Source organism: Coregonus lavaretus (genome assembly GCF_964263955.1).
Source record: "Coregonus lavaretus genome assembly, chromosome: 9".
NCBI lineage: Eukaryota > Metazoa > Chordata > Actinopteri > Salmoniformes > Salmonidae > Coregonus > Coregonus lavaretus.
The window spans coordinates 15,265,332-15,282,441 of record NC_139996.1 but is presented as its reverse complement, the minus strand read 5'-3'; the positions used below and the strand labels follow the sequence as shown (position 1 = coordinate 15,282,441).

The 17,110-nt window shown below is 43.7% G+C and overlaps 1 protein-coding gene across 1 annotated transcript; it reads right to left on the bottom strand.

The window, feature by feature from the left end:
- Positions 1–5,710: 5,710 nt before the first annotated feature.
- LOC311135017 (matrix metalloproteinase-15-like) lies at positions 5,711–16,640 on the bottom strand. Its single transcript, XM_084168854.1, has 10 exons — positions 15,821–16,640; positions 11,335–11,483; positions 10,961–11,083; positions 10,416–10,723; positions 9,822–9,983; positions 8,758–9,137; positions 8,492–8,630; positions 7,523–7,673; positions 7,043–7,158; positions 5,711–6,508 (listed from the first exon to the last, which is right to left on the bottom strand). Exons 1-10 carry the CDS (start codon positions 15,938–15,940, stop codon positions 6,030–6,032), a joined length of 2,127 nt encoding a protein of 708 aa, XP_084024980.1. The 5' UTR covers positions 15,941–16,640; the 3' UTR covers positions 5,711–6,029.
- Positions 16,641–17,110: the final 470 nt, after the last annotated feature.

Sequence of the window (17,110 nt, the reverse complement as noted above, 5' to 3'; positions counted from 1 at the left end):
GTCTGCAGGGGTCTTTTGTAGGGTCTGTTAGATCCCCTATAACTCCGGTCCTCGAGTACCCCCAAGTTTGCACATATCTTTTTATATTCCCACACAGGCAAATCTGATTCAACTACTCAACTAATCATGAAGCCCTTGGTTAGTTGAATCAGGTGTACATGTGTGGGGCTAGAAAAACAATGCGCAAACTTGCGGGGTATCCACAAGTGGAGAAGATGAGAAACTCTGCTCTATGGCTCTGTCCCTAGATGGAGCTGTATAAGGACTGAGCAGCTAAAAGGCAGGAGATCCCATAAAGAGATAAAGAAAGGATAAGCCAGGAGGAAAAAGGCCTCTGGGTCATGACCAGAATGGAAGAACGAACATGGTGGTGCCATACTGTCCTTGAATCTGATTGGACAACATGCAGTGGAGACAGGTTACAGTTAGCCAGTTCCATTAGATATGGGAAAAATAAGCATGCCAGAAAGGGACTCCTGAGAGAGAGGGTAGGAGGACAGAAGAGAGCGAGAGAGAGTGAGAGATAGGGGATATGTGATCTGTAAAGTATGGAAAGAGAAAGGGGCTTGGCGCGCCTGAGCTGGGTGATTTGTGAGATTGAAGCAAATCCTGATTCACTGTGGCATAAAAGAGATTATCCGGTACTTTTGTATACTTTTTAGCCAGTAGTTCTGAAAGTAGCGCTCACGAGCCAAAAGTGGTCCCGGAAAATGGCATACAATGTCGATCCCCGGGACCACCCATACACAATAATGTATGCACACATGACTGTAAGTCGCTTTGGATAAAAGCGTCTGCTAAATGGCATATTATTATTATTATTATTATATTATTATTATTATTATTATTATATTATTATTATTATTATTATTATTATTATTATTACCTGCTCGCTGAACATCTCATTCCAAAATCATGGCCATTAATATGGAGTTGGTCCCCCCTTTGCTGCTATAACAGCCTCCACTCTTCTGGGAAGGCTTTCCACTAGATGTTGGAACATTGCTGCGGGGACTTGCTTCCATTCAGTCACAAGAGCATAAGTGAGGTTGGGCTCTGATGTTGGGCGATTAGGCCTGGCTCTAGTAGGGCAGAAAATTGACGAACTGAATGTTGGAAAGGTGGCATCCTATGACGGTGCCACATTGAAAGACACTGAGCTCTTCAGTAAGGCCTTTCTACCGCCAATGTTTGTCTATGGATTTTATACACCTGTCAGCAACAGGTGTGGCTGAAATAGCCGAATCCACTAATTTGAAGGGGTGTCCACATACTTTTGTATATATAGTTATGTGCACCACGTCATTGCTCTCTCTCTCTTGTTCTGTTGTGTGTGCATCTTGCTAGCTGTCACTCAAATGGCGAGGGGCTGAACCTCATTGGCTGGAACTAGGGCTGTTACGGTGACCATATTACCACCACACCGGCAGTCAGGAGTCATGACTGCAGTCAAATTCCATGTGACTGATGAGTCACGGTAACTAGGCTTCTCCAAAACTGCGCTCTGCTGCCTCTGATGGTCATTAATAGCTTTCCAAACTTGCTAATGGCCAGTCGCTAATAGCTGGTACTCAGTGCTCTATTGTCCCTCTAATCACTCTGACATCAATGCAAATTCAATTGAAAATCAAATCAAACACTTCATGAGAAACCTGCCATTCAGAGTTTGAGCGGAATAGGATCACCTGTTGTGCAGCGAGAGCCAGATCCTCATAGCTGTTTGATGCATAGAATAAAATAAGTGTTCCTGTTGAGCAACAATTATATAGGCTATGCTATGGAATTGCATGAGAAAAACAGAGTTTTGATGGCCTATATTAAAAAGAGGAGGATCCAGTCAGCTTTCTATAGGCTAGGCCTACTATACTTAATTCTCAACTTTACAGATATTAAGTGCATTGCTTCGCTTTACAACCGGAGTAGCCTACCTGGCTGGCATGAAAATGAACTGCGGGAAAAGCGTCGCTATTCAAGTGCATTCGGATTACATGTATTTTTCCCCCCTGTTCCGACAGGTGCATGATAATGGTCCATTCTAAATTAAAACTAATTTAACACATATTATTTAGTATATGTAAAGACCAGTGCTTAATTTGTAAATCGGGTGAGCGAGAGGGGTGACCTGGGGAAAATCACCTTTATAATAAAGCATTGCATGCATATCATTGCATTTGCTTAGTGGCATAGAGAAGTAGAGTTGAGGCACTTACAGGAAAGAAATGTAGTAGCCTTTGATCCCGGAAAAATGTGTCCTTTTATAAACGCATTTCATGCAATTCTAAGTCATTTTACATGACTGGCGACTGGCAGAATCATGTTTAATACCGCGCAAATTATCAAAATGACAGGCTACTTTGACAATGACAATCTGAGATCAATAAAAACAACCTTGTCTTGAATCCATCAATAGCCTAGACCTAGGTGTGTGGAGACGCACATATTTTAGGCTACAATATGAGCAGGAAATTATAGTCCTAAAAATGCTTTCCAGTTTCACTGACTCACCCAATGATGCACAGCTCACTCGCCAGTGATGGCCGATGCGCTTGTGCCAAAAGCCTCTCTTTCAAAAACAATATTTGGAAGTTAATCAAATATTTTGGTAGCCTACAGCATACGTATTAGACTCTTCTCTTTTCAGCAGGAGCCATTTGCTTTCCAACCTGTGTTTTCCTGCGATTGTATTTTAAATATTTCGAAAGGCCTGTTTTGTCTGCATGCTGTTCATTGACAGATTTGCTGCGCGTTCCCGACAGTAGGCTATGCCTTGTTATTGGGCTACACACAATCCACAGCTAGGCAATTTTTTAAAAGAAGCTATTGATCCTCTGCGACTATATTATAGGCCTTCTCATGGTGTAGTAGGATATTCTGAATTATTTCATTTCTTTCTGAACAGACAGCAGTAATTCTATAACGTTGGCAAATTTCAATTTATAAAGCCAGTCATTGTGCAATCGCATGTGAAAGCAGAGTTTTGACTGGCCACATTTACATTTTAGTCATTTAGCAGACGTTCTTATCCAGAGCGACTTACATGAGCAATTAGGGTTAAGTGCCTTGCTCAAGGGCACATCGACAGATTTTTCACCTAGTCGGCTCGGGGATTAGAACCAGCGACCTTTCGGTTACTGGCACAACACTCTTAACCACTAAGCTACCAGCCGCCACTATATAATAAAAGCGGATACCAGCTTTCTCGTGCTGCTATATTTATTGCTAAATTATTTAAAAGTATGCACATTAATCCACTTTACAAACAGTGTAGCCTACCTGGCATATTAATAAAGTAACTGCACATAACCTCCATTCGCTATTCCAGTGCAGGCTTTGGATGACTATTTTTTGTGGGCCATTCTAAATAAAAAATAATTACACACATACAGTATATTAGTAGGCTATCTGTACCAGATTAAATTGAGAATACTGCGTGAACATTTTTTCAAGTGCTTGTCGAATTGTGAATGAGAGACTGATGAAGTGTGTGCAGCCTGCACAAGAAACAGAGCAGAGCGCTTCCCTTTCATGCAACTTTTTTCAAATCATCATTGGTCACATCATGCAGCCTTAGAATGTAGGCCCATTAGAAATCAAAACATACAGCCAGCCTAACGTTTGTATCACAACTAAAGTTGCATAAATATGTTCAAATTAAGCTTATAGGAGGACCTGTTTCATTGTTAACCGCTCAACACAGAATAGCCGCATATGCGCACTCACACAAAAATTGTTTGGGGAAAAATATACTTTCTATTTTATTCAGCTATGTTCAACTGTATTGATCTTACTATAAAATAATATAAAATAATGCCACGGGAATTATAATTACCATTACCATGAGACCAGCTGACAACATTTCATGACTGCCACAGCCCTACCTGGAACTCAAATTGTTGGGGGCTGGCCCACTTGGGGGAAAATGTAAGGAAAATGGCGCTGCACAGCTTCCAGTAAACAGTCGCTTTCAAACTAGGGATTCATGGCTAATTGAGGTACGACAGTAATTCTGCTCATAGATTATGGATGTATGAACTACACATTGACACATCCAGCCCAAAGCGGGAGGTTTACAAAATACTCACTATTCACCAAAGTTCCGGAGGATGTCTTTAAGACGTGAATGAGGAACTCTCTGGCACATGTTTCAGACCATATTAGGCTATTTAATTTTAAAATCAGGCTGTGTTTAAAGTAATTTGATGTCAGAGGTTGTATCTATAGTATGTCACAGTAGCATAGAGAAGTTATTCAGAGCAAAATAATACTGACTGCAATACTCACTGATAATACTAGATGCTAGGTAAAAATACTCCATATTTTGGTCAAGCTTAGAAATACAGACATGACATAAACTTATTTGAATACAGTCTAAAATATATATATATATATATATATATATATATATATATATATATATATATATATATATATATATATATAATAGAATGCACTATAGTCTGTTAATAGCCTACTCCTAATAGCATATTCACCTAATATTGCATGCAAAGACTGGTTTGCCTTAATTCATGTTTTATTGTGAAATCTTTATACATTTCATACATTCGAGTAAAGGCTTTACAGAACATGTCCTGCATGCATCATTTAACTCTGCTAATGGACAGAGAACACAACACAAATGTACAAATTGGAATAAAACCATTTTTGTACAACTACAATTTTAAGTATTCCTTCCTCTCCAACTACCAACCAATACAAAACACAATCAATAAATGACAGAACACAGGTGATACAAAACTGACCACAAACCTGAAGTATATACGACCATTGTTGTTTACATGTGCATAGTGGCTTTGCTGAGGAAAAACCTTTATAACTAATGGTCTTCATCTGTCAATTGCACAATACAACATAATTGCCCTCTGGGTGTTGTATAAAAAGTATTTGGCCTTTGAATAAGAGAAGTTGGCACACAAAGAGTAGGCAACAAAGGGAGAGGGTGCAAAGAGGGGCATTTCCATTTCTAAAAACGACAAGAAGATTTACGGGACATGACTTATGGCTAAGTTCAAAATGAATACTCCAACAGTTCTCATCACAAACCCATGTGACCTATCATCACAGATTAGCATTAAAGCCTCTCCTAGGCAGACAGTGGAGAGCAGACTCCCAGATAAAACAGAGACTGCAGATGGAGTATGTCTACAGTGAAACATGGCAGCATGGGAGAGGGGGAGTCCCACAGGAAGATATCTCCAGCCAAACCGCTCCGGAAAAAAGTATTAAGAAAATAGGAGTGGGGCTCGTTAATCTAGTTCATGAAGCACAATGCCAATGGAGCTCCGGCCCTTCGTCCCACCTCCCTCCCCTTCGTCCCGCCTCCCTCCACTTCGTCCCACCTCCCTCCACTTCGTCCCACCTCCCTCCCCTTCGTCCCACCTCCCTCCCCTTCGTCCCGCCTCCCTCCACTTCGTCCCACCTCCCTCCACTTCGTCCCACCTCCCTCCCCTTCGTCCCACCTCCCTCCACTTCGTCCCACCTCCCTCCCCTTCGTCCCACCTCCCTCCCCTTCGTCCCACCTCCCTCCCCTTCGTCCCGCCTCCCTCCCCTTCGTCCCGCCTCCCTCCACTTCGTCCCACCTCCCTCCCCTTCGTCCCACCTCCCTCCCCTTCGTCCCACCTCCCTCCACTTCGTCCCACCTCCTTCCCTCCTTCTCCCACCTCCCTTCCACCCGCCTTGTCTCCCCCTTGTGTTTACAGCACACACAACTGTTAGACATTCCTTTGCTGGTTGTAGACACGCACCACCACTCTGTTTTATAAGGACATTCACGGAAATGTTTTGCTAAACACACTTAAAACTACAACCGCAACTAACACAACAAATCTAAACACGGGACGTTAAAAGTGCATATTATATGTTATAAACAAGATCGGGTAAAGCACCATGGAGGAAAGATACGGAAACTATGTGCTTGTATTTTTATGTAATGTTTGTGTGTGTATATGTGTGCAAACGGTATGTGCCTATGTATTGTGTGTGTGTGTTTGTGAATCTATTTCTTGAGCAGATCAAACCCACTCCTGCAGGGATCGTTTGCAGTGGACCAAAAGTCTGGGCGCCTCTTTCTTCTGCAGGGTGTTAATAATAGCATAGATCAATAGTAGGATGCACAGCACCAGGACCAGGGGCACGGTCACCATGATCAGGGTCATAACCTTGGCCTCGTTCTCAGCCATCTTCACCACCACATCCATCTCTTTGTCCTTCGCATCAGGTTCATAATCCACATCGTTGGTGTAATCCTTATCGGTCTCTCGGTCCACCTCATCTGGGTCTGAGCCAACTGGTGGTTGTGGTTTTGGCTGGTCCACTGTGGGCCACTTGCGGCCTGTAACTGTGTCGTCTGTATCTGTGTCTGGGTCCACGTCCGGGGCTCCATCACAGCCCATAAAGTCTTTAAGGATGGATCTGGGGTAGCCTGAGTCGTCCTTCATCTTCTGGTTATCAAACCTCCAGTACTTGGAGCCCTTGTAGAAGTATGTGTAAGCTGGATAGGGAAGACAAATATTGTTGATGCAAATGTTGAAATGCGCCAAGGGAATTTACTGTGGAAATGCTATTTGTTAGTTTCAGCCATTAGTCTGCACCTTGTTAACCTTATTTGGGTATGCATCTTCTGCTCCAACTCTTGACACAATTTCATCACACTTCACAGGATACTGTCATTGCTGGGTACTAATGTAACCATTAGTAATAGTTACAGTACTGTGAAGGAGAAGCCTTCACTTGGACTAGAGACTATTTTAATTCTCCTTCACAAGTACCTATCCCTTTAGATGAAAATGGAAAAATGAAAAACGACTTATCTGGAAGACATTTGACCATCATAGTTGTTTTTTTTCACTATAGGAAACAGCTTTGAAAAGCATTAGCTGGGGTGGGACTTTGGTGGGAGAGGATGAATTATGAGACGTCTGCATTAGACAACCTTTGCCAGGCAACCCTTTCCCCTCTCAGCTCAGTATCTATAGCCTCCCTCCATTTTTTACAGCCATTATCCCCCCTATAACAACTCACTCACAGCCATCATCGCTGAGGAAGGCTCCTTTAGGAGAGGATGGGACCTTGCCCCACCTGGAGACAGGTTTCGGGTAGTCTCTGTCACCGGTGCGGGACTCTTCATCAAAACGCCAGTATCTACAGGAGAGGACAGTGACAAGACGGATCATGAAACCGTGTGGTACAAAGGACTGATGACTATCACAACAAACTACTTTTTCTTCCCTTCTCAGTCTTTCAACACTCAGGGCTAAATCTGTTTTCCCTTGACTAGATGAATGACATTTAACAATAACATTTGACATTTAAAAAGATAGCTCATCAGTCAGTCAGTTGAGATCAGTTATGGTAGGGTAAATTAAATCAAATAAAATTGTATTGGTCGCATACACATATTTAGCAGATGTTATTGCTTGTGTTCCTAGTTCCAACAGTGCAGCAATATCTAACAATACACACAAATCTAAAAGTACAGTAAAGGTATTCGGGGGCATGTGGTCACCTGTCTCCTCTGAAGAAGTATGTGTAGCCAGTGGGTTCCCACCAGATGGCTGTATCGATCCTGTCTGTGGGGAGGCCCTGACCATACTCTACCAGGGGCTGGGGGTAACCAGGCACCACGTCAGCCTCCCTGAATACCCAGTACCTCTCACCTACACAGAGGGAGGACAGAAGAGAGGGTAGAGGGCAAAAGAGAGGGATAGAGGACCGATAGAGGACCATCAGGAAGGGGAAGATATGAGGACAGAGGAAAGAGAAGTAAAGCACAGGTTTCATTTGCAAGATTTTATCTGGTTTGATTTATCTCACATTCAACAAACAACGTTTCCACTAACAGAGCCAAAACAATCCACTCGTAAAACCACTGTAAACAACATTGTACCTGCTTTAAACAGACTACTGACGCATTGATGCAACTATTGGTTCTTTGTGTGAGAACACACAGAAAAGTCAAAAGAGTCAGGACACATAAATGGTGCCCTCCAAGTCTTATTCTCTGCTCAAAGTGAAACCTTAGCAGTCAGCATCTGGAGCAGTGGCTGATGCAATCCATCCAGGCCAGGGCTAGCAGGCCTGCCAGCTGCTTTCTACTGCTGTTAGCTGCGCCCCATGAGCCTCATTTCTCCCCCACCCCAAATATCGACGTCCACATTTCAGAGTGTTTATGTAGTGACATAATTTGGCCAGAATAGTTGTTTTTTAACAGTGGATACAGAAGTGTTAAAGGGACAGAGCTGTTTTGAGCTATTTAAAACTCTCAACCAGTTATAAAGTAGGTGAAAAATCAGCCATTAAAGTCTGGGGGGAGAGTACATGATAAAGAGGGGATTGACTCTAGTTTTAAACATGAGGGATGCAGTGGAGAAGGACGGTATCTTGGTCACTGTGTTATGGAGTGTATGCACCCATTAGATCTAAACTATTACACATAAAATAAACGTAATATATGAGAATAAAAGAAAATACAGACCTTTGAAAAAGACAAATTTTCCATCATGCCGTTCATAACCAGAGTCTATATCATCAGGTAGTCCAACCCAGAAGACCGAGATGGGCATTGGATAGTTGTCCAGGACATGGTTCCTTCTAACTCTCCAGAACCAGCGACCCTGGCAGGGACAGAAGATACCATCAGAACATATTCACTACGTCATCCTCTTTTGGAAGATTAGAATGGAGTGTGAAGTTATACAACTATACAAAAGAGTTTATTTTTAGACTAGCCCTGCTTCTCACCTTGAAGACGAACATCTCCCCTCGCAGCATGGTGACCGTATCAAAGTCCCCGTCACAGATGTTGGGGGCAGTGTGGTCTGGCTGCTTTGGGGGGCGACGAGGCTCATCCCTCCTGATGTAGGGGGTCACTGGCACGGGATCAGGCCAGGGGATGGTGGGGTCTGGGTCGGGTAGGGGAGGTGCGTCGGTGGGATCTGGTTCTGATTGGTCTGGGGTATCAGGGTCATAGGTGGGGCTGGGGGTGTCTGTCTCAAGGGGACTATCAGGGGTGGCGGTGGGGTCTAGGTCTGTAGGAGTAGTGGTGGTGGGGTCTTGGTTTGGGGAGGTGTCATCATCAGAGGTGGCGGGTGGGTCCTGAGTGGAAGCATCGTCTGGAGGTCCTGCACAATCCAAGATGATGACATTATAAATGCTATGGGTTTGACAAAGAACCTCGCACATATCCCTGCTTGCTTTCTCTGCCCCCACCCCTCTCACGTTTCAAGTTGTATTAGTCGTATGTACAGGATACACATGGTATACACAGTCCAACGAAATGCATACTTGCAGGTTCCTTCTCGACCATACAACAACAATAAGATAACAAAGTAAATGGCTCAGTAGAATAGCTCCATCTCTCATTTGGTTTCTTTCTTTCTTATTCTCACACACACACACACAGAGAGTCTAATTTTCCACTCCGTGCTGTGGCAGGAAGCTCATTGGGAAGGAAGACCTTCTGGTTGCACAGAGACACAGAGAGGAAAAACAGACGTACAGTACTTTACACAAGACTTACAACCTTTAACTATGAGTGTGAACTGTGATAATTATCACTAAATACTGTCATCAGTGTGTCTGCAGTGCACATACAGACATTCACTAGTTGTACGACACACAATGGCACAATGACTTATTTTCAGTCATGGAGAGAGTAGGATCATTGTAAAGGCATGTATGGCATGACCCTGTTAGGGAGGATGTCAATTAAAGGGGTGCTACTATGTATGTATGCATGTGTGTGCATGTTTATCCGTGCGTGTGTGTGCGCGCTGGCTGTGGGGGCCTGAGGGCGGGCTCCTCACCATATATCTTCTGTATTCCATTCCTATCATCCTCTGGGAGTGAGAAGGTATTTGTGTCCATGTACTGGTAAAGGGGAGCCATGATAGCATTGGGGTTATCAGAGTGCTCCAGACCCAGAGCATGGCCCAGCTCATGCACCGCAACCAGGAAGAGGTCAATACCTGGAGGGAGAGAGATGGGAGCGAGGGAGAGAGAAAGATAGGAAAAGGAGAAAGAAAATGAATATCAAAATATATCAAATCAAATTTTATTTGTCACATACACGTGTTTAGCAGATGTTATTGCAGGTGTAGCGAAATGCTTGTGCTTCTAGCTCCGACAGTGCAGTAATATCTAACAAGTAATATCTAACAATTTCACAACATATACCCAATACACACAAATCTAGTAAGGAATGGAATTTAAGAATATATACACATATGGACAAGCAATGACAGAGCGGCATGGACTAAGATACAGTAGAATATTATAGAATAGAATACAGTATATACATATGAGATGAGAAGTGCCAATATTCATTTTGAACAAGGAAATAGTAGCAGTAATAGTGATTGAGGAGAAAATGGGGCAAAGGGGACAAGTGTCTTTCTAACCTGATGGATCGTGGTTGTCAAGGGTCCAGGGTTCGTCTGCATCAAAGTGCGTGTCTCCGCCCATCCCGGGACCTGGGTAGTAGGCATGAGCCAGGGACCCCCCCTCGCCCTCGAACAGAGACATGTCTCCATGGAAACCAGAGGCAAACAATAGCATGATATCTAGCGCGTCCTGGCTGCTGTTGGTGATGTCTTGGAAAGCGATCTCTTCAAAGCTCAGTGGAGTCACGCGCTCCCACACCTTGAAAGCTCTGCGGATGGCCTCCTGTGTCCGCACCTCACCAATCTTTGGGGTGGTGTTCATAATGCTGGGAGAGGGGGTTGAGGAAAGGACAAGATATTCTTAGCACATATATACAGAGGGCCATTACAAATGACCTTATGTGTTGTCAGTGGTCTATACACATATGGGAATTCAGGTCTCTTTGCAGTGTTGTTTATACTGACACTTTGCACGCCAGGCAGCCCAAGCAGGGGGAAATCTGTTTGAGATTCCCAACATGGTTTTCTTAGAATCCCCCAGCTTACATAGGCCTACCACACACCTGTAAGTCAGATGGTTCTTGTCCCACTTCTGGCCAGTGAGAGCATAGCGTTTCCGCCTCACACCATTCTCAGCCTGCTCAACAGATTTGTCTGGGACTCCACAGCGAGGCCTTCTCATGGCCCTAAAGGGGGAGTGAAACACACAAATGAATAGAGCCCAGATAACCACATAGATATATAGGATCAGATACATTGTTTATTTAAGAATAGAGTGGTTCCACAGTGCTAGACCAGGAGGTACAACTTTTCTCTATCTCAGAATAGGTCTATAATGTAATCATGACCTTACATTATTACATTATCTTGACATCATTATCAATTTAGTCTATATCAGTCTGTACAGTGTAACTGAAGCTGCCAGTGGCATCCATACTTCAGTGTGGCAGGGTCCATCTCTCCAGTGACCTCCAGGCCATAGAAGTGCTGCATGTCACTGACGGCATTGGACAGGATCTGAGAGGACTGCATGGTTGACATCTGTCTGCTGGCTTGGGAAAGGTAGCCAAACCTCCGCAACCACGACTACAATGATACAACAGAGATACAGTGAGGGAAAAAAGTATTTGATCCCCTGCTGATTTTGTACGTTTGCCCACTGACAAAGAAATGATCAGTCTATAATTTTAGTGGTAGGTTTATTTGAACAGTGAGAGACAGAATAACAACAAAAAAATCCAGAAAAACGCATGTAAAAAATGTTATAAATTGATTTGCATTTTAATGAGGAAAATAAGTATTTGACCACCTCTCAATCAGAAAGATTTCTGGCTCCCAGGTGTCTTTTATACAGGTAATGAGCTGAGATTAGGAGCACACTCTTAAAGGGAGTGCTCCTAATCTCAGCTTGTTACCTGTATAAAAGACACCTGTCCACAGAAGCAATCAATCAACCAGATTCCAAACTCTCCACCATGGCCAAGACCAACGAGCTCTCCAAGGATGTCAGGGACAAGATTGTAGACCTACACAAGGCTGGAATGGGCTACAAGACCATCGCCAAGCAGCTTGGTGAGAAGGTGACAACAGTTGGTGCAATTATTCGCAAATGGAAGAAACACAAAATAACTGTCAATCTCCCTCGGCCTGGGGCTCCATGCAAGATCTCACCTCGTGGAGTTGCAATGATCATGAGAACGTTGAGGAATCAGCCCAGAACTACACGGGAGGATCTTGTCAATGATCTCAAGACAGCTGGGACCATAGTCACCAAGAAAACAATTGGTAACACACTACGCCGTGAAGGACTGAAATCCTGCAGCACCCGCAAGGTCCCCCTGCTCAAGAAAGCACATATACAGGGCCATCTGAAGTTTGCCAATGAACATCTGAATGATTCAGAGGAGAACTGGGTGAAAGTGTTGTGGTCAACAGCTTTTTGGCATCAACTCAACTCGCCGTGTTTGGAGGAGGAGGAATGCTGCCTATGACACCAAGAACACCATCCCCACCGTCAAACATGGAGGTGGAAACATTATGCTTTGGGGGTGTTTTTCTGCTAAGGGGACAGGCCAACTTCACCGCATCAAAGGGACGATGGACAGGGCCATGTACCGTCAAATCTTGGGTGAGAACCTCCTTCCCTCAGCCAGGGCATTGAAAATGGGTCGTGGATGGGTATTCCAGCATGACAATGACCCAAAACACACGGCCAAGGCAACAAAAAAGTGGCTCAAGAAGAAGCACATTAAGGTCCTGGAGTGGCCTAGCCAATCTCCAGACCTTAATCCCATAGAAAATCTGTGGCGGGAGCTGAAGGTTCGAGTTGCCAAACGTCAGCCTCGAAACCTTAATGACTTGGAGATGATCAGCAAAGAGAAAGCAAAGAGGACCACTGTGGTCCATCAATGTGTGCAATCCCATGTGCATAGGCAGAGCCTGTGTAGATGTCCACATTCTTTCCTTCACTTAGTTGTAGAGCTCTCCTCAACGCCCTAAGTTCAGCTAGCTGTGCTGAAGCTTCATTGGGACCAAGTTTCTCTGCTTCCATTACTTCATGTCCTCCTTCTGTGTCTTGTTTCACCACTGCATAGGCAGCAGTGTTTCCTTCCTTTGGGTCCTTTGACCTGTAGCAGCATCCATCAGTGAACAGGGTGATTTTGTTCCCCTCCAAGGGTGAGTTTTGCAGGTCCATTCGGACTTTGATCTGTTTGGCTGCTCTATCCTCACAGACATGTGGTTCTCCAAGACCCATACCATCGGTCGTATTGGTTGCTGTTGTCACATACAGTGGGGAGAACAAGTATTTGATACACTGCCGATTTTGCAGGTTTTCCTACTTACAAAGCATGTAGAGGTCTATAATTTTTATCATAGGTACACTTCAACTGTGAGAGACGGAATCTAAAACAAAAATCCAGAATATCACATTGTATGATTTTTAAGTAATTAATTTGCATTTTATTGCATGACATAAGTATTTGATACATCAGAAAAGCAGAACTTAATATTTGGTACAGAAACCTTTGTTTACAATTACAGGGATCATACATTTCCTGTAGGTCTTGACCAGGTTTGCACACACTGCAGCAGGGATTTTGGCCCACTCCTCCATACAGACCTTCTCCAGATCCTTCAGGTTTCGGGGCTGTCGCTGGGCAACACGGACTTTCAGCTCCCTCCAAAGATTTTCTATTGGGTTCAGGTCTGGAGACTGGCTAGGCCACTCCAGGACCTTGAGGTGCTTCTTACGGAGCCACTCCTTAGTTGCCCTGGCTGTGTGTTTCGGGTCATTGTCATGCTAGAAGACCCAGCCACGACCCATCTTCAATGCTCTTACTGAGGGAAGGAGGTTGTTGGCCAAGATCTTGCGATACATGGCCCCATCCATCCTCCCCTCGATACGGTGCAGTCGTTCTGTCCCCTTTGCAGATAAGCATCCCCAAAAAATGATGTTTCCCCCTCCATGCTTCACGGTTGGGATGGTGTTCTTGGGGTTGTACTCATCCTTCTTCTTCCTCCAAACACGGCGAGTGGAGTTTAGACCAAAAAGCTCTATTTTTGTCTCATCAGACCACATGACCTCCCATTCCTCCTCTGGATCATCCAGATGGTCATTGGCAAACTTCAGATGGGCCTGGACATGCGCTGGCTTGAGCAGGGGGACCTTGCGTGCGCTGCAGGATTTTAATCTATGACGGCGTAGTATGTTACTAATGGTTTTCTTTGAGACTGTGGTCCCAGCTCTCTTCAGGTCATTGACCAGGTCCTGCCATGTAGTTCTGGGCTGATCCCTCACCTTCCTCATGATCATTGATGCCCCATGAGGTGAGATCTTGCATGGAGCCCCAGACCGAGGGTGATTGACCGTCATCTTGAACTTCTTCCATTTTCTAATAATTGTGCCAACAGTTGTTGCCTTCTCACCAAGCTGCTTGCCTATTGTCCTGTAGCCCATCCCAGCCTTGTGCAGGTCTACAATTTTATCCCTGATGTCCTTACACAGCTCTCTGGTCTTGGCCATTGTGGAGAGGTTGGAGTCTGTTTGATTGAGTGTGTGGACAGGTGTCTTTTATACAGGTAACGAGTTCAAACAGGTGCAGTTAATACAGGTAATGAGTGGAGAACAAGAGGGCTTCTTAAAGAAAAACTAACAGGTCTGTGAGAGCCGGAATTCTTACTGGTTGGTAGGTGATCAAATACTTATGTCATGCAATAGAATGCAAATCAATTACTTAAAAATCATACAATGTGATATTCTGGATTTTTGTTTTAGATTCCGTCTCTCACAGTTGAAGTGTACCTATGATAAAAATTACAGACTTCTACATGCTTTGTAAGTAGGAAAACCTGCAAAATCGGCACTGTATCAAATACTTGTTCTCCCCACTGTATGTAGAGGACAGAGAAACAGATGGTTTCTATTATTTCATGGCATTCCTCTTTGAGTCGCACCTCCTCCTTATTGGCAGTTTAGATAACCACAGGATTGGCCCAATAGATAATAGGACAGACAGAGCAGGCATCATTGGGTGTAAGAGTAAAAGCTTTGGAATGTAAGCAGTTAACCCAAAACGAAGCACTGACACACAGGGTTAAATAAATGTCAATTACAACAAAAATTCTACATAAACTGTGTAAATTCAGCTCTACTATATATACCATTAATATAGCCATAAGCAGACGTGTGTCTGGCTGTAAGGTCTGGCATACAATATTAATATCCCATTGATAATGCAATGGAAACAAAAGAGACCCAACCAAGACAGCACAGAGAGCTTGCCTTGCAAAAGCCTTGACATGGGAATTTAAAAACATAATGGGCCCACTGAGCACAACTTTCTCTGTAAACAGGCATGCACTGCACACATAGACCTATACACACACACAAACAGAGAGACAAAGAAAAGCAGCTTCAGGCCACCAAAATGATGACTCATAATAAGAGTGATCAATCTGGATATCTTGCACAACATGTCTGCAGGATAAGCAGTACAGTAGGTGAGGAACACTTTCTGTGGTTTACAGGCATGTACATAGGGTTTTACCCTAGAGGTCCAACTTTTACCCAACACATAATTACTCCTAATAATATGCCTGCCATACGTGAAGTGGGAATGTTGCACAATACCCATTACGGAAAAGGTCAAGGGTCATAAATGTGCGCACCAAATATTTCCATGAATCTGCTCATGTCCTCATGATCAGTGATGAGAAAATGAGAAGTCATTAGATCACATAAAATGCTATATCAGTTTAGATAACTACCTGACCACCAGGATAGTAGAGATCATGGTCATGCAATGTTTCAGAGTAGAAGGAAACTAAGCTCATCAGGCGACTGCCACAATTCCACAGATTTACGCACCGTAAAAACGTCCATATTTTGACATTAAAGGACACATGTATACAACATACTGTACCTCTGCGTTGAAAGTGTCTTCGTCCGCATTGGCCACAAGCCTGTTGCACAAGAGCAAGACGAGTGGAGCCATGATTTGTTTCCACAACCCCGGAGAAGCGCTTCTCGAGAGGGATGCCATCTTTGTGCGCTCTTGTTAGCCCGTGCAATGGACGGTCACAGTCAGAAGTGATTGGAAACTGCGGTCAAGTGATGTGTACTGCTATGTGACTACATAAAGTCAAACTTGGTTGAGTTCAAAATCCAGTCTCTTGTATGTTTTATGAAGTTCTCGCCGCAGTTCAACCACTGGACATTGGGTCGAGGCGCGCTCAAATCAGATCGCTTGCAAAGTATCCACGTTTCTGAAACAGCTCGGCTTAGTCGCACTGGAAGAAATTATTTGTAATTGTCCAAATATGTGATCATGGGTTATTCAAAGGCCTGAGTCAGTTTTCAATTTAAGCCCATTTCCTAATGACCCACATGAGCGAATGGTAAAAACAGCATGTCCTCTGGAATATTACAGTGTGTTACCTACTCCCCCTCTACAGTCAAATAGCTTTTCTGCACGATGAAGTAGGCCTGTGAGTGAGAAGAGTAGCGAGAGAAAAGTATTTTAGTTTGAACAAGCGTCATGTTCTGTGGTAAGATGTATCCACACTGTGCTGAAAACGTAAATGTGGAGGATAACACAAATAAAAACGCAATTGTCTTAAATTTCCAAGTATCCTGAAAGTCTGTTAGATTTGAGTTCAACCACAGCATCTCTTGCAGGCTGCACTGGATTACATTGATAGTCCAATAACCTCACTGCCTTCTGAGAAAACAAGGGAACAGACTTTCTGCTAGAGAATACGGGAGGAAAGCAATGTTGCCTACATACTGTGGGGAGTCTATTAGACAAAGCAATTTCTCTGGAAAAGAAACTCCCCTCCCCCTGGGGATGAACTATAGACCATCTGACGCAGCAACAGATGGCTCCTATTGCCATCTGCTGAGAACTAAGAATCACTACAAGTACACTGTACTATTTGATCAAATCGAGTGACACTAGAATAAGAGTTGCCGTGTTTGATGAGAGACCCATTCATGATTTAAACCAGTAACTCATGTTTGAACTGGTTTTTAACCCACAGCCACATTCTTGAACTACAGGGCTGAATGTTCAGACCTCTGTGGTAAAGACGTTTATAAAATGTGAAAAGCACAATTTCTGCAGAGAGGGACTCATTTAATAGTCATAGAAATTAAATACTTTCTTTTTTAAATTTTATTCAAATTATTGTCAGCGGTTTGCTAGCTGTGACAG